This window comes from Sphaerodactylus townsendi, linkage group LG09 (assembly GCF_021028975.2).
Source record: "Sphaerodactylus townsendi isolate TG3544 linkage group LG09, MPM_Stown_v2.3, whole genome shotgun sequence".
In the NCBI taxonomy this organism is placed as follows: Eukaryota; Metazoa; Chordata; class Lepidosauria; order Squamata; family Sphaerodactylidae; genus Sphaerodactylus; species Sphaerodactylus townsendi.
In genome coordinates, this window is record NC_059433.1 from 15,989,071 (window position 1) to 16,007,465 (window position 18,395).

At 43.9% G+C, this 18,395-nt stretch overlaps 1 protein-coding gene across 1 annotated transcript; it reads left to right on the top strand.

The window, feature by feature from the left end:
- Positions 1–1,128: 1,128 nt before the first annotated feature.
- On the top strand, positions 1,129–12,114 carry LOC125438693 (leukocyte elastase inhibitor-like). Its single transcript, XM_048507137.1, has 7 exons — positions 1,129–1,296; positions 3,269–3,355; positions 5,540–5,668; positions 7,870–7,987; positions 8,533–8,675; positions 10,509–10,664; positions 11,710–12,114. The coding sequence occupies exons 1-7, from the start codon at positions 1,129–1,131 to the stop codon at positions 12,112–12,114; spliced, it is 1,206 nt and encodes a 401-aa protein (XP_048363094.1).
- The last annotated feature ends 6,281 nt before the right edge of the window (positions 12,115–18,395 follow it).

Genomic DNA, 18,395 nt, shown 5'->3' on the forward strand with positions numbered 1-18,395 from the left:
TTTTAAAAGGGGCGCTGCGTTCGCATTCCACGCCCGAGCGCAGCAGCCAATCAGATATGACGAGTGAATGATGAGTCGAGGTGATCCCGCCCTCTGAACTCGGGTCCGGCAGGACCACCTCGGCTGCTGTGGGAAGCAACGAAGGGATTAACACAGGTCGACTCTTTCAGCCTCATGAGTCGACACTATTCTACTCTCGAGTGGAAAAATGCCCTTCATGTCTCAACACTCACGTATAAGATTTTTCTAACACAAAAAGGTCCACTTCTACACGCTGTTCTTGCCTGAGGGCCTTTCCCCACTTACCTTAAGCCCCGCGCTACTCTCCTCAAGTAGCGCGGGGTCCCCAGGCACTCCCCACGACAGGGGCGGCGACAGTGCAGCCGCCCTGACGCTGCCGCTGTCGTGCCCCCTCAGCACACGGCATCCCTGGCGCTGGAGAAAATGGTGCCTTTTGATGACCCCGCACGGGGTCATGGGGACGCCAGGGATGCCACGAGCTGAGAGCAGCGTGCGGCATAGGGGGGATCATGGAGAGTGGGGAAACGCCCTGAGTAATAAGATAACTAGAAACACCTTTGCTTTATCAAACTTAATGCTGGCACCCAATATTGTAACGAACCCACATATGCTGTCATTCCAGTTTTATCAAGAAAACACCATGATACCAAGTTCACTGTGACTGTGGGCTTGCAGTTGTTCTTATATTCTTTCTATTGACATGTATCAAAATCCCTTCAAAATCAGAATTTCCACTTCATGTCTATTAGTGATTGTAAATAATGTGTGGCTCTTGATTTATTAAATGAGGAACAATAGTGGCATGTTATCATCATCGCTACGTCAGAGGCTTGAACGACGGACGGAAAACAAGGATACAGGGAATTAAGCAAAGTCAGACACATATTATACAAAACCATGTTATCGTATCTAGAAAACTTCTCCCAGGAAAACCACACCTGATGTTTGCCACTCAGGAAATATGCCTCATAGGTTAATGTGAAACAATATACATGGAGGCCTTCAAATCAGGTATTTCGTGCTGTGACGCTCTCAGCATAACAAGGAAGAGCCTAGTCTTTCTGTTCTCATCGGTTTGTGGGTGTCTTGGTTGCCGTCAGCTTGAAGATGTGTTCTCTGGATGCCGCTAACACCAAATTTTGCTTGGATCTGTACAAAGAGCTGTGCAAGCAAAATGCTGGAGAAAACATCTGCTTCTCCCCATTGGACGTTTCAGCCGTTCTGGCCATGGTCTTGCTGGGTGCAAAAGGGACCACCGAAGCTCAGATGAGAAAGGTAGGTATCCTACAGTTTCCTGAAGGAGACCTGAGAAAACATTATGGAGCCTAAGGGAACAAGATCATCATATTTTTTCTATTATAAATGCATAGGTACAAAGGGACATTTTAAATGCATCCTTTTAAAAGCAATTATTTGTCCCATGGAACCTAGGAGGGTGGGATCCTCACCATCAGCCACAGCCAAAGATCAGTTTGAGGAGGATTTGTTCAAAAGTAGAAAATTATTTGAAGAAGAGGGGGAGTTTGGATTTATACCCCACCTTCCTCTCCTGTAAGGAGACTCAGGCCCCTTCCGCACACGCAAAATAATGCATTTTCAAACCACTTTCACAACTGTTTGCAAGTGGATTTTGCCATTCCGCACAGCTTCAAAGAGTACTGAAAGCAGTTTGAAAGTGCATTATTCTGCATGTGCGGAATGAGCCTCAGAGGGGCTTGCAAACTCCCTTCCCTTCCTCTCCCCACAACAGACACCTTGTGAGGTAGGTGGGACTGAGAGTTCTGAGAGAACTATGACTAGCCCCAGGTCACCCAGCAGGAATGTAGGAGTGGGGAATCAAACCCAGTTCTCCAGATTAGAGTCCACATGTTCTTCACAACCATACCACGCTGTGCTGAGCATCTTTGGACTAGGACATAGACTCTGCTTCCTGTTATAGAGGCTAAAATGATTGCACTCACACTTGTGAGGACAGTCCCTCAAAGCCGTTTGGGACCCACAACTTATTTTATCGGAAATCCACATGGGGTTCCAGCAGAGGGGACTTAGCTTGTGGTGGAGGCTCTTGCTGGCGATTTGATGACATAGCCAGTGGTGTGCCAATGTCATTTCCTTTGCCCATGAGAAGTGACCTCAGTGCATTCTAAGTGTCCACAAGTAATGTGCTGATATAACTTCTGGTCAGAGGGGGGTGGCATCAGTGCACAAAAATGCTGCTACCCCCATTTTGACACCAGTGTTTTGACATCAGTGTTTTGTATTTGATGGGAGAGTGGGCGCGGGGGAGGGGGGGAAAGGGAGGGAGATGCATCCAACCGGTTTATTTTATGCAAATAAATATCAGGAAAAAATAGACTGAAAAAACCTTTAAAACATCTGTCAGCTCAGGCAACCACCGGGATCTAAGGTGGGAAACAGATTGAACGCTACAGAAAGTTTTGAACTTCAACTGTTGGTGCTGATCAGATCTGCCAGCAAAAAGCTTGTCAATGGGATCCCAAACCAGTGGTGGGATCCAAAAATTTTAGTAACAGGTTCCCATGGTGGTGGGATTCAAACTGTGGTGTAAGCCAATGAGAACAGGCTGGAACTTGCCGGGCTTGACGGGGGCTTGGCCGGGCATTCCGGGGGTGGGACATTCCTGGGCAGGGCTGTGTCAAGGACGCAGCCACTGCGCCGGTCCTTGGGCGGGAAACGAATGCACACAGGCGCAGGCTGCCCCGCACACCGGTGCACCTCCTGCTAGACTGCTTCAAGTTCTGCGCGCTACTGCTGAGAGGAGGGGCGTCACTAAGGCAAAAATCACGTGGCAAAAATCACCAATTAGTAACCCCCTCTTGGCACACACAAATAATTAGAAACCTACTCTCGGGAACCTGTGAGAACCTGCTGGATCCCACCTCTGTCCCAAACCCATAAGAATCAGATGAAACAAACACTGAGAAATTCTGAGACTCCTTTTAAAGGTTCTCTGTTAAAGGCAGTAGGACATTGCTGAAGTGATGGGGGCTTCCTAATTTCTTCAGGAAGGCTGTGCCATATGGCTGGAGTAGCTACAGAGGAATGGGCAGCCATGAAGTGCACCATCTCAGGATCTGTGATAACCCAATGATGTTACAGGCTGTGCTAAGTGAAGATGCCTCATGGAGACAGACTTGCCTGCTTCACAAAGAATGCTTGGCTTGCTGTGACCTACAGGACAAGTTCAAGACCAAGAGTGGCCAATCACTTGGTTTTTACCTTGCAGGTACTTCATTTCGACGAGATCAGAACCTCACGAGATGGAGACGTCTCTAAAAAGGGACCCCTCCAAGACCACAGTGCAAAACAGCAAGTAAGAGTACCTGTTAATGTGATGAGGGAAACAACAGTTAAAGGGGTGCTTTTCCATTAGGAAAAAAAAGAAATGTTTACATTTTAGGAGTGCGTTCGTGGTATTAAAGATCTGAGTTCCACGGAACTTCATCAAAGTCACCCTCCTCAAGAACTGGCATATCTGGCTGTTGGTCTGCCTTTCGGAAAGCAGGGAGCAGAGAAAACATTTAATATTAGTTATTTAAATGGTCACCCAGCACAGAGCATTCAACGGATGCCCTAGAACACAGGTGTCAAACTCGCGGCCCTCCAGATGTTATGGACTACAGTTCCCATCATCCTCTGCCAGCATGATGGGAACTGTAGTCCATAACATCTGGAGGGCCACGAGTTTGACACCTATGCCCTAGAAATAGTATAAGCAGAGGGGAATGATTAGCCAGGAAGCTAGAAAGGAAAATCACTTTCTCACGTGGGATTTTGTTAAATTTTCTCTGGAAAGATACATGTTCCATAAATTGGACAATCCAATCCATATTTAGGGTTGCCAACTCCCGTTTGGAAAATTGTTAGAGATTTGGGGTTGGGGATGCTGGACTTTGGGAAGGGGTGGGAGCTCACTGGGAATATAATGTTGTATTCTCTGTAGTCTGGAGATGAACTATAATTCCTGAGGAACTCGGGGCCCCACCTGGAAACTGTCAACCTTCGTTCACATGAAAGGAATGCATTAAGGCGACAAGTATTCACTTGATAAAAATACATGAGCACTCAGTCATACTGTGAGAATGCGGTTTAAATAATCTGTACCTAGAATTATTCAGAATTATCCTTCTTCCACAAGGAGGGTTTTCACTGTGGAAGAGGAAGTATGATTGTACATTTCAGGGATTTCCAGCAGTATTTATTTATTAAAATATTTATATCCTGCCATTGCATGGGGATGTGTGGAGACTCATTCCATCAAAGACACTGACACATACTTGTTGGAAAAGAAGTCGACCGCAGCCCAAATTTATTTAACATATATCCAAAAACATTGAAGCTGGGCGAGCAAAACAGAGCACATCCTGACCCCCAGGCAGCAAACCGCTGATCCTGGTTATAGGGCAGCCCCAGCTGTGCCGGGCCCTTCGGACAGAGCCCCTGTCCCAGCGCACATCCGGGAGGGAACCAGAACAGGGGTTGCTAGGTGCTGCAGCTGGGCCGCCAAATCCAATTTGTGACACCCCTCTCCCCTGCCCGAGACGGCGAGCTCTCAGCGCAGCCTCAATGCTTTGCTTTCTTGAGCTCTATGGCCACCACGGACCTCATATGAAGGCCCAGGGATTAGAGGAAGGAGTCACCAAGCAAAATTACCCAAGCTACTACCTTCCCAAAATAGGATGTGCTCTTCTTAAACAGCCCAGTGAACTACGACAATATACAACACAGCCAGGGCCTGGCCAGTCGCCCGTGGCAGCGAGGCCCGGTTCCGCCCGGCGCCCGCGCCTCCTCGTCAGCAGGCTTGAAGCCCCCTGTCACGTGCCGGTACCTGGCCATGTGACAGCCTCGGCTGGCCGGCGGGAAGGAAGGCTTCCATTCGTTCCTCCCCCCACGCAATTGCGCCTCCCGCCTGAAGCCTCGGGCGTGATTTCTTGTGGCTCAATGTGGCTGTTTGATGTTCACTGAACAACAGGGAAACCTTCCAAAGGACAAAAACTTCCTCCACATAGAGATCAAGGTACAATATGGTGTGGGGAGACAAAACTGAAGATGACATCAACACTGGGATCAGAACTAAGATCAAAACAAAGATCATGTATCTTCAGCACAAATTGTGGGTTTGAGGTACAGCCAAATTTGGAGTCAGTGGGCTTAGGAAAGTGTATTTACACTTTACACGTATTTACGCCAACTGTTGCTTCACCATTTTATTTTGGTGAAGATACTGAGAATTCTCTGTTAGAGATTTCTGCCTTTTCCCACAAAGCTACAATTCCTGGAGTTCCTTAGGGAGAAGACATGGCTATTAGAACTGAGTCACATCCCTGGGGAAATATGCTTTTAAATATAGCATCTATTCTAGCAAATCCAGGAATGTTTGCTTGTTTGGAGATTCTTGTGGCTATAATTGTGAGAAGCATAAGATATCAAGTCGCCGCCACTCAACTAGTTGTGCTGATACATTCTTCCTTTTTTTAAGATGGCTGCAGAATTACAGTGTGATAAATATGGAGGCGTTCATTGTCAGTTTCAGGAATTATTATTACAAATCAACAAACCCACCAATGACTATGAGTTAACTATTGCCAACAGACTTTATGGAGCAGTGGGTTTTGAATTCATTCAGGTAAGTTGAAGAAGAACTTTCAGTAAATGTCATTTCTGCTCTAACTGCCTACAGTTTGCTGTTTAAATAACAAACTGGATCTACAACAGCAGCTGCAGCCTTTGGTCCATGTTCTTGATATTATGCATGAATGAACAACGTAAGGAGAGAAAAAAAAATCTGCTTGTAATCTGGAAATAAACAATGGATGTCTCCACATAGTTGTTACCTGAATACACACCAAGCTGATTTATACTGAATCAGAGGTGGGTGGGAGAGATCCCTTCCTTCCTTCCTTCCTTCCTTCCTTCCTTCCTTCCTTCCTTCCTTCCTTCCTTCCTTCCTTCCTTCCTTCCTTCCTTCCTTCCCTCCCTCCCTCCCTCCCAACCAGCCAGCCAGCCAGCCAGCCAGCCAGCCAGCCAGCCAGCCAGCCAGCCAGCCAGCCAGCCATCTAACCTAACCTAACCTAATCTAATCTAATCTAATCTAATCTAATCTAATCTAATCTAATCTAATCTAATCTAATCTATTTTTCAAATTACTATCCCACCCTATTTCCGCAGGGCTCAGGGCGGGTTACAACAATCAATAACAATTTATAAAAACAGTTAAAATAGAACCGTACAAAAATTAAAACAATTAAAACAGTAGCACAATAACTCCAGATAACAACATACATACAGAGTTACTACAAGAACAGATGGCAAAACATCATCCCTTCCAAATCATCCTCATTCCCCCTTCCCACCCCCTTCCCACCTCTGATGCCATTTAGTTGGCCAGCAGCAAACTGAGTCCCAGGCCCTGTCACTGGGGATGCATCAACATCGCTTCCAGCATTCACCAGAAGTGACATCATCACATTGCCAGCAACATGGGGACACTCTGGTATTTGGGCAAAAAACTCTATGGTAAAAATGGCTTCTGCCATTGAGATTTTGCTCAAATACCAGAGCATCCCCATGTCACCAAGTCCAGTGTGTGCCAGAAGTTACATTGATGAGTTGCTCGTGACAGAGGCCTAGATCTCAAGTTTGCTGCCAGAAGTTCCTGCCTATCCCTATCCTCACCAGTTGCCAAGAGATACCTCTAGAACCAGACCTTCCGTCCGTCAAAGTCGGTATTGTCTACTAACATTGGCACTCGCTTAGGTGGAAGTATTTCAAATCACTTACTGCCTGGACCTTTTAAACTTAAAATGCTGGAGATTGAAAATGGGACCTTCCACTGAGCCACAACTTCTTCCTTCAGTGAGTTTAGGATGGTGTAACAATGCTCCGAATGGCACAGCTGGAATAGGGTGCGCTCTGCACTAAATAAGCCTTTCTGATCCAAAATATATTGAAAGTGAAGGACAGTCTCCTAACCTCAGACTTCAGAGAAGGACTTGACTAGACAGTCAGAGAGATAGAGGGATCAAGGCACCTTTACTCTTCTGCTCTGATGCTGTCCATTTGATGTGTAGACTGACACTCTCAGGGACAGATCCTTCCTTCCTGTTTCTTCTCCTACCCTCCCTCCCTCCATCTTTCAACCATGAGAGCAGGGCGCAGGTCCTGTATCGCCCTCCATCCTAGTTACTTAGGCTAGATCAGGAAACTGTATGTCCTGTCTAGAAATGGAGTTCCTACAAAAAAGTAGTATATTTGTTTGAACAGACAAAAGGCTGTGGGTTATTTTTGCTCCTGGCAGAGAGATGAAATGGGGCTAAGCTGTGTACTCTTGTTAAATTGCCAGATCTACAATCTAAGCGGTTCTTAAGAGACTAAGATTCTTGAATTCCAACAAAATATACTGGGCTTTTGTGGATTTGTGTGTGTGTCATTCAATGGACCTCTTTGTGCTGCACTCCCTTCAAAGAGGTTCCCTTTGTGCCAGAGATCTATTCCGAATCCGTTCCCAAGGAGGATGAGGTAAAAGAGGAACCTTCAAGAGGTACAGCTCAGAAGAAAGAAGGGAGAAAAACATGCCTGGCACAACACCCTCAACTATGCAAATTTCAAAGGAAAGCCACTCCTGGGGGTTGCTGTTCCTCACAAGAGATAACCCGAAGCACTCCCTCATGGGAGAGCTGTTGTTCATATTACCCTCATCTCCACAAGGATTGCGATGCTGACGATCAACAGTAATGTCCTAATAGCATAAGTCCTATCTAATGCATTAGGTAAGTCAGAACCTCTCAGTACTATCTACTTGGTAACATATGCTCTCACGTTCTCCAGCAATATGTACGTAGCACGAAGGAACTATACCATTCTGGGCTGGGAAGAGTTGACTTTTTGAATGCAACTGAAGAAGCCAGAAAAACTATCAATTCATGGGTTGAACGTCAAACAAAAGGTAAGCATGCATGCATTTCGTATGTGTTTAAAAACCAAATGAATGCATCACAAACACTGATAAATTGATGCTGGCATGTATTTACAATGCAGCCTCACATCCTTGCACATATATTCTAGGTTATTTAGCAAATCTGCCTTTGCATCTTATACCTGTTATATAGAATATTTTCAGAAAACACCCATTGCTGCACTGGCAGGATATTACCTCACAAGGTTCAGGCTAGGTTACTACTAGGAAACAACTCATGGTTTAATATGGAAACAACTGGAAGTGATGCATTTATTGGCGTATATTTACAAGACATTTGATATTCACATCCTATTAAAGACAAACTGTTAAAAGTATAGTTGTTGCTTTAAAATTTAGCTAAAAGAAGATAGAATTGTTCAGGTTTGTCTTTATATAACCTGATTTGTTTGTATTGTTTATTAGCCATTTGACCTTTCCAAAGATTGCTAGGGCCAGATCCCAAAAATGATTGTTCCCAATATGACTTTTCTTCTGACGCTGCTGACTTTCTTTGATTTCTTTTCACAACAAAGGCAAAATCCAGGACCTTTATCCCTGCGGTGTCCTTGATCCATCGACTGTTCTGGTGTTAGTAAATGCCATATATTTCAAAGGAAAGTGGTTGTCAAGGTTTAGGGAAGAATACACCAAAGAAATGCCTTTTTGGCTGAATAAGGTATGGCTTGTCCTGCAACTGGAATGGGGGAAATGCCTTTCAGGGGAAATAGGTGCAACCATTATCCTTCCATTCTTGGCCAGCTCTTCTCCTCAGTTTCTTGTTAATCACATTGCTGTTGAAAGGCTAACTAAGCAAGACATAAATCTGATCTTGTTGTGAATAATGCAGTTTGTACATAGTCAGATTTGGCACACACCTATCTTAAATGGGGGCAGCTCTGCATTTGCATTGGAACACACAGCCAGATGTACATCACCAGTAAACATCGCACATGACTGTTGAGGAGGTACATTCTTAGGCACACTGCTACAGAGATGGAACTCTGTATTCCCAGAAAACATCTTGCACTATCAGACTATAAAACCTTCCCTTGTGTTGGTATGTCTGGATTGGGGCTAATGTTTCCTTCCAGTTATTTTACACCAGTGCTTTGCTACAGCGTTTAAAAAGCAGTTCCTCTTCTTCTCTAGCTTTGTCTTCAAGATTAATTAGAGTCGCCATATTTACCTGTATTGCTTAATAAACCCTGTTCAAAGGAGAGCCATAATGCTCGCCAGGTTTAATGTTATGCCTTCTGCCTTGCTGCATGGCAGATTTAATAAGCAAGAAAAGGCTAAAAGATTGTGCCCATGTAACGATAGCTCAGTTGAATCTCTGGCCCACCAATTACTTCACTGTCTCAGATTCAAGGAAATCAGATCCAAGTATGTGAATCTCACTCCTTTACATTTACCCGATCTCCCCGATTTAATTAGATTACACTTCTTGTTGGACAACCCTGATCCTTCTCTCTGTATGATAGTGGCAGACTTTCTTCTGGAAATTACTAAATGCCAGTAGATTTCCTTCGTCCTAACATGTATATCCTGTATTGTATATGCTTTTTAATCTGTTTTTATTATTGTTGTACTGCTGTATATGCCAATAAAGGCTTGCTTAATAATATTTACTTTTCTCATCCCACTATGGTGAGCAGAAATACTGTTAACCACTGGGCAGCCTCAGCAACTGTCCTGATGTGCCCAAATAATTGAATTTTGGTTCAGATGCCGAAATCCCCCAAATCCCCTCCCCAATTTCTAGATGTATTTTTGGGGATGCCTGTGATACTCTTGGTTTAGTTCAGCACTCTAGCAAAATAGACCCACCTAAAATGAGAGCCAGTGTAATATAGTGGTTAAGAGTAGTGGACTAATCTGGAGAACTTGGCTTGTTTCCCCACTCCGCCACATGAACCCTGCTGGGTGACCTTGGGCGAGTCACAGTTTTCTTAGAATTCTCTCAGTACACACAGAAACAGGCAACGGCAAACCACCTCTGAACATCTCTTGCTTTGAAAACCCTACAGGATGGCCGTAGCTCATTTGTGGCTTGGTGGCACTTCCCACTATCACCAAAACCATTAAACTTGATCCCTCTGGAATTCAGCCTCAGTTCTTCTAGATCAGGGGTGTCCAACTTTGGTCTTCCAAATGTTCATGGACTGATTCCCATCAGCCCCCGCCAGCAATGTTGGGAGGGGTTGATGGGAATCATAGTCCATGAACATCTGTAGGGCCAGAGTTGGACACCTGTGATCTAGATATTCTTCATGTGGGGATTCAATGGGGACTCATACTATGGGGCTTCAAATAATTTAACACAAAACCAATTCAAAAATGTCAGTAGTGGAAAATGTATCTTCTGTTTCAAGGAATGCACATATTATATTTTCATTCATTTCAATGGCTATTTTGAAGTGGGAGGCCATCCCCAATAGGTGTTCTGTGCCATTTTATTCTAATTATGCTAAATTCTTATTTCAAAGACATTTTTTCCACTTTGTTACAGAAAGAGAGCAAAAATGTGCCAATGATGTTTCAGCTGGGAAACTTTAAATTGTGCAGAATTCAGGACCCTCCCGTTCAAATTCTTGAACTTCCTTATGAAGGCGAAGAATTAAGCATGATGATCCTGCTCCCTGAAGATGATGCTGATGTAGAACAGGTAATTAACAAAAGGAAAGATGTCTGAAGTTGTTAATGGGAAGGGCCACAGTTCAGATGCAAATTGCAGGATTTGCATTCAACTGGCCAGTACTTTGGCATCTCTAGCTACAAGGATCCCAGAAAGCTGTGCTGGGAGGGTTCTTCCTGAGACCCCAGAGAGCTGATGATGTCTACATTCAATAATACTGTCCTCAGGAGACCAATGGTCTGATTCAGAATAGATTAAGTTCAAATGGTGATAAACAAGATATTAACGTGGCGATATCCACCTATGGTCGTTTCTCCACTTACCTGCTGCTGCGCGCTACTCTCCCCAAGTAGTGCGGGGTCCCCCAGCACTCCCCACTATAGGGGCAGCGACAACGCAGCCGCCCCGACACTGCCGCTATCGCGCCTCCTCAGCACACGTCACTCCTGCTGCTCCTCGAAACGGCACACGGGGTCGTGGGGAAGCCCAGGAGCGCGCCAGAAATGACGAACGCAGGGAGTAGTGCGCAGCAACCTTTGGTCGAGGTAAGTGGGGAAACGACCCATGTCATTTCCTTGAATCGACTATTTCGGCATTCTAAGGGGCACTCTACTATCCATGGGTTTGAATCCCAGCATTATATTTTGCCATACAGACTGACTGCTACAGAGATGTCCAAACTCTCTAATAAACTTGGATCCACCTAGGTACGAAAGGAGTTCTCATTATGTAATTCTTCCATTTCTCCTTCTAAATCTTGATCAATTGTTAGGGCTGTCAGTCTCCAAGGGTGGCCTGAAGATCTCCAGAATAATACCTGATTTACAGGCTCCAGAGATCAGTTTCCCAGAAAAAATGGTTGCTAAGAAGGGTGAACATTATATCACCCTGGGGGCACTCCCTTCTCCAGCCACTTCCTCCCAAAGCCACATTTGTCAGTCCTATCCATAATTTTAATCTTGCTGAAGTTCAGCCTAAAGGCCTATTGAGGTTATATGACATGGTATACTATGAATGCAAACAGTTGTCCCAATCCATAGCGATATTGATAGGTCTGTGATTTTTTTCATTCAAGATGGCAAGTCGTCTGGACTACGAGAAACTGAAAGAGTGTATCGATCTGGGAAACCTGTGTCCCCGGGAAGTGGAGGTGTGGCTTCCCCGGTTTAAACTAGAACAAAGAATTGAACTTAAGACCGTGTTGCAATCAATGGGAATGAAAGACGCTTTTGTGAGGGGACAAGCAAATTTCACTGGAATATCTGACAAAATGGGGCTGTTTGTGTCTAATGTCACTCACAAGTCTTTTGTAGAAGTCAATGAAGAGGGCACGGAAGCAGCTGCGGCTGCTGGTGTGCAAGTAGTTCCAATGTGTGCGCAGTTTCCATTGGAGTTTAAGGCAGATCGTCCATTCCTCTTTATGATAAAACAGACAAAGGCAAACAGCATTCTCTTCTTTGGTAAATATTCATCACCATAAATAACATGCCATTTGAAAAAAAAACCCTCCTATTTAGTACTGTAGCAGGGAAAACTAATCGTTATATTAGACCCATCTTTACTAGGCTTTAGTTTTTCCCTTTTAGAGGCGCAAACGTAGCTTTAGCCCTATTTTCAACCAGGCATGTAAACTCTTCTTAGCTACATTCATCTTGGAGTGAATCTCTTTGGAGATGATCCTTATGCATATACTTGCTTGCTGCTATCCTATTGCACAGTTGACATGTTTGTAGTGGGCGAACAAGAAAGATTTCTCCAGAAACACAAGCGAAAACCACATTCTTCTCCACCTACTGAAGTCCAGACTTAGCCTGATTCTCCTGCACTGTGGCCAACCTTGGGCAAGCGCAAGAAGATGACATTCAGTGGGAGAGCTTGGTTCAAAAATTGAAGGGGCCACGTGGGCTGCTCAAATGTATTCTTTGTAGACACAAAGCCCCACTTGGTCCCTGATTTTTTTACCAGAAATACCTTTGGCAAAATAAATGAGCTCAAGCAATAATTCCTTCTTGAAGAAAGCTCCTTTGTTTTTGGTGTATTGTCTTTGCCACTCCTTTGGGACATCACCAATGAAGGCATGATCTCCTGGATGCAGAGGAATTGGGGGAGGGGTTGAGTGGATGATTTGCTTTTGTGTTTCTAGGTTTTAATGGCTGGATTTCAATAATTGCATGTTTTATGATGTAAACCACCTTGAACAGGTTTCTGAAGAGCAAGAATGCATAAGTTTTAAACAAATAATAAATGGCAATGATCATTTTCTCCTTCAGGATAGTTTCATGAAACAATGATCAAATATCTGTGAATACTAGTTGTGGCTGGTATTACCTACCGTACAGCATTCTTAATAAATGCTAGTAATCTTTCCCAAAGCATCCTGTTTTTATTGATGGAACTGCTGTAGAAACTTTGTGGTCTTTTCTGGGTGGTGCAAAAAGTGGCGGAGCAACCAGGGGACAGGGGGGTTGCGCCACGCACAAGGTGCATGGCTTTGAGTCACATGGGGCAGAAAATTCTCTTATCCCCTTCTCCCCACGCCCCCCCCCCATGGTGCTCCCCCCCACAACACCCCCCCACACACTTACTTTAACAAACCGAGCAGGCTGGAGACAGAGGCATTCCTCCCATTGGGTAAAGTGGGCAGCTGCTCAGGGCGCCACCTTGTGGTGGGCGACAAAAACGCAGGTTTGTTTGTGGGGGATTTTGTATTTTCAGTGTTTTTTTCCGGTTTTGGCCTGCAGGGGGTGCAGATTTTAGGCTAGCAGCACCAAAATTTCAGAGATTTTTTTGGAGACTCTCCTGATGGTATGACTCAGGTTTGGTGAGGTTTGATTTAGGGAGTCCAAAGTTATGTGGGCGCCGCAAGAAGGTGGTGTCACGGGTGGGCACCGTGGAAGGGGGTGCAAAAAAGCCAGAGTGCACACCAGGCGCACTCTGGCCCAGCTACGCCTCTGGGTGCAAATAATGGTGTTTAAACCTGCAGGACAGATAGATGCATCTGGCCTTAACTAAAAGAGTTGTTAGTGTGCTATTGTATTTGAGATAGCAGAAACTGTTTTTCTAGAATCTAGTAGATGACAGAGCCACAGTGAACTAATGAACTGAATGAGTCACTTCTGCATCACCCCATCTCCTTGCCACCAATCTTCACCCCGAGCAAAGTTAAACTTTTACTGAAGTCAAACGGTCAATGCATGTAGGGAAGAGAGGGGAACTTTGTGTCCAATGATTTCGAATGAACTCTGGGCAATGGGCTTCCAGTTCTTCAGTGTTGGCTTAGAATAGCAATTGCAAAGGTATAGCTCTGTAATATTATAACAAATGCATTATCCAATAAAATTCACAGTGTGTGTTGTAGTATGCTGGGAAAAGCTTTTTAATGCCTGAATAAATTTAATGAACAATTTGCCCCATTCTCTAGGATATAGTGGGTCAAACTCGCGGCAAGATGTTATGGATTCATAGTTCTATCACCCCCCCGCCAGCATGATGCTGGCAGGCGATGATGGGAACTGTAGTCCATAACATCTGGAGGGCCGCGAAGTTTGACACCTATAAAGTGATCGTAGTGGAAAGGACCTTTGGCACTCCGGATAGTTATGGGATTGGTTTCCCATCAGCCCCTTCCAGCATGGCCATGCTGGCAGGGGCTGATGGGAATTGTAGTCCATAACATCTGGAGTGCCAAAGGTTCACCACCACTGCTCTAGGATGACTCTTGACTGCTTCATTTGCTTACAATTTGGCACCATTCTCAAAACTCTGTGGGGCTTTTCAAACAGTTTACAATGTGAGGGCATGACAAATTTTGGACTAGTTTTGCCTCATGATCCCGTGCACAAATTGTTTTTCATTTTTGCTGGTTTGCGGGGGATGTCTGTGAAGCTACAGTGACACAAATAATGCACATATTGCAGTTTCTCGAATCATGTTGCCGTAGCTTTGCAGATGTCCCCCTCAAAACAAGAAAAGGAAAAACAACACGTGCAGGGGATTGCTAGGCAAAGCAAACTTTATTCATCTACTTTTTACAGCAAAATCGAGCACTTGGATAAGCTGCAAGCAGAGGAAACCTCCATGGGGAATCTCCCCGGAGAATCTGCTGCAGCACAGGAAATGGTCAGAATGAGGAACAGAAATAAAGTAAGAGGTTTGGGCGGGAAAAAGAAAGCATTTCCTGCCTGCTGGTGTTCGCTTAGCAGGCAGGGATTGTCCTCAAGTTTGGAATTTTATTTTAAAAACTGGGTTGAGAGGAATATAACTGGCTGAACTCATTTTGGGTAAGAGAGCTTTTTATAACATTCTAAAGACGTTATATTTGTGCTGTACAGAATCCACCATCCTTAAAATCTGCACACTGGGGAACATTACATCAAAATCTTGAACTTGGATATACATCAGGCAATACAATCTCAGTAAGCACAGAAGTGTGCTTCTGACCCCTTACAGGAAGCATGCTCCTTTGGTCGGGGTATTTGCCTAGCTGGGCCATTTGAGTAACAGTCACTCCTACCTTGAAGTGGGCAGTGGTGTATCCACTCCTAAAGAAATCTGCTGTGGACCTAGAAGAGTTGAATAACTACCATCAAGCACAAATGTACCACTGTTAAGCAAGGTGATTGAATGAATAGGGCCCGACCAATTTCAGAGATTCCTTGTTAAAGTTCATCTAGATTAGATTAATGCAATGTGCTCTACATGGGGCTGCCCTTGAAGGCTGTCCAGAAGCTACAGTTGCTACAGTATGCTGCTGCTAGAGTATTGACTGGAGTGGGTCATAATCGCTCCTCCCTTGTTCCTCTGAAGATGCCAGCTACAGATGCAGGCGAAATGTCAGTAGGGAATGCTGCTAGAACACGGCCATACAGCCCGGAAACTACACTTGATTCCAATTTGCATGTGAGCTTAATTCAAGGCGCTGCTATTGACTTTTAAACCCCTGCGAGGCCTGCAGAAAATGCCCTAAAGACCACTTTCTCCCATATAAACCTATCTGATGATCACTCAGGTCATCCTCAAATTGTGAGAGGTTTACAATTCTGTAAGACAGCCCTATGGAAAAGTCACTTCCTGTTTCTTCTAGGTTTTATTTATCAGGAATCAGTAACAAGGACAGAAGTATTGATCAACCACTAGAGGGCATGCCATATCTTTAGAAGTTGGATTTGACAATCACCACAATTTTATACAGCTTTTCTGTCTTGCATTCTGCCCTGTTGTTGTTGTTATTATTATTATTCATTCAATTTAATAAACCACTCTATCCCCAAAGGGCTCTAGGGCTCAAATAGACTGTGTACTATTTGTCAATGTGACTTTTTAAGAAATGATAACATTAGTAGGGACTGTGGACAATACTACTGTCTGCAGCATGTTGAAACAAGGATCCTATTATGAAATTCTGCAACATTTAATGTGTCACATTAATGGCTAAGCTTTGCTTCAGTTCTGTTTTTAGATTTCAGGTTGGTTCTACAACCCTAATTCTCACCCTGTTGCTTATATTGACTCACTCCGTGTAATCCACCTGGAGCCCAAGTGAGAAAGGCAGTAAAAATAATTTCCATTCTCATTCTAACTCTTCGATTTTTCCTATGATTTTTCCTTTACAACCCATGATGCACCAGATGACCAGTTGGAGATGCACACACACATAGGTTTTATTGAGCGTTCTGACAAGAAAGGCCAATTCCAGGAATCTTTTTTGATGATGTTATTGATTTTAAAAATATTAATTGCAATCACAGTCAATTGATTGCTTACAATCACAACCAACGAACAGTTTATCAAAACTCAAAATACAGCACCATATACACAAATTCATCTTCATGTTCAGATTCATTTTCAAATTCAGATTCATGGATTTGTTATGGCAATAAAGGCTGACTTGACTTGACTTGACTACACACACGGACATCCCACCAAACTGTCAAGAGACATACCTTTCATTGAGAACCGAGTTCTCTCTAACCAGATAGCAATTAAGGCTTATGTGCTAAGATAGCATAAGGAAAGGAATTGAGAATAAAACTGCAAAGATTGTCATGCCCTTATATAAAGCAGTGGTGCGACCGCACTTGGAGTACTGTGTTCAGTTCTGGTGGCCACATCTCAAAAAGGATATCGACGAGATAGGAAAAAAAGTGCAGAGAAGGGCAATGAGGATGATTGAGGAACTGGAGCACCTTCCTTATGAGGAGAGGCTGCAGCGTTTGGGACTCTTTAGTTTGGAGAGGAGACGTCTGAGGGGGGATATGATTGAAGTCTATAAAATTATGCACGGGATAGAAAATGTTGACAGAGAGAAATTTTTCTCTCTTTCTCACAATACTAAAACCAGGGGGCATTCACAGAAAATGCTGGGGGGAAGAATTCGGCCTGATAAAAGGAAACACTTCTTCACGCAACGTGTGATTGGTGTTTGGAATATGCTGCCACAGGAGGTGGTGATGGCCACTAACCTGGATAGCTTTAAAAGGGGCTTGGACAGATTTATGGAGGAGAAGTCGACACGGCTACCAAATTCATCCTCTTTGATCTGAGAGACTGCAAAAGGTTTAACAGTCCGCGTGCGCAGGAGCAGCAGCGTTATAGCGCCATTGCTTTCACATCCTGCATGTGAGCTCCCAAAGGCACCTGGTGGGCCACTGCGAGTAGCAGAGAGCTGGACTAGATGGACTCTGGTCTGATCCAGCAGGCTAGTTCTTATGTTCTTATGTTCTTATCAGTTTGCAGTTTCTTTTTAAGTACTAAATACATTTCTAATTTTGCTTAGACAGAACTAAGGCATTTATAATTAATTTATGATGTTATGGTGCTGTTTCAAATTGGAAGCATCTTGAGCAGTGCTCAGAAGACACAGCGTATAAATTCCCTCAGACAGTAAATAGATGATACATCAGTATCCCAAGTGCACAAAAAGCTGCATAGGTAAGATTTTTTAAAGTGTTTGGCCCTACATTGAATCTGCTAATAATAACAGAAGGATTTATATGGTCATGAGTTATGCCTGGGCTGGGCCACCTTAAAAGATCCTGGTGTCAGCCCCAAATAGGGTCAATTGCCTGGTGTGGGCAAGCCCAATAACAGCCCACAAGGGTGGAAATATTTAACCTTATATTTCTCTGGAGATTAAAAGGGACACTCAGAGAATGGTTTCTCAAATAGAGTATGCCTGCTTCTCGAAAGCATAAGCTTACATGCCTTTTGCACATACATTTGAAATATAAACACATATTTTCAGAATGACATCTTCCTTCCTTCTCAGCAGTTTTCAAGATAGGCTAGTCTGTCTTAGTCCAAATTCCAGGAAGCATCTCCCTCCTACCAGGCCTGGCCGTACCAGTCTCTTTAATCTCTTGGTTGCTTAACAACCTGTGCCTGTTACTTAGGACTTTGGGTGAAAACAGAAGAGTACACTGTACCACTAATTAAAGAAGAGGTAGGGGCTACGATATGCATAGACACACTAAGTACCAAAATTAATAATTGCTAATAATTACTTGCTACCATAGTATACACAGAATATATTTTTTAAAAAGCCACCTGCAATGTAGCTGAAAAAGGTTGTGCACTCAGTCACAAAAACCTCATATTATACTCCGTAACAAATTCTTTTGTCAGTAAGTATCACGTGTATAACACCATCGATAGAAAATGCATTTGGCATGAGCATGGATTCATTCAGTTTGATGTTGCTTCGATTTTGTACTGTTGTATCGTGAGATATATCCCTTATTAATATTGAATTCATTCTGTTTT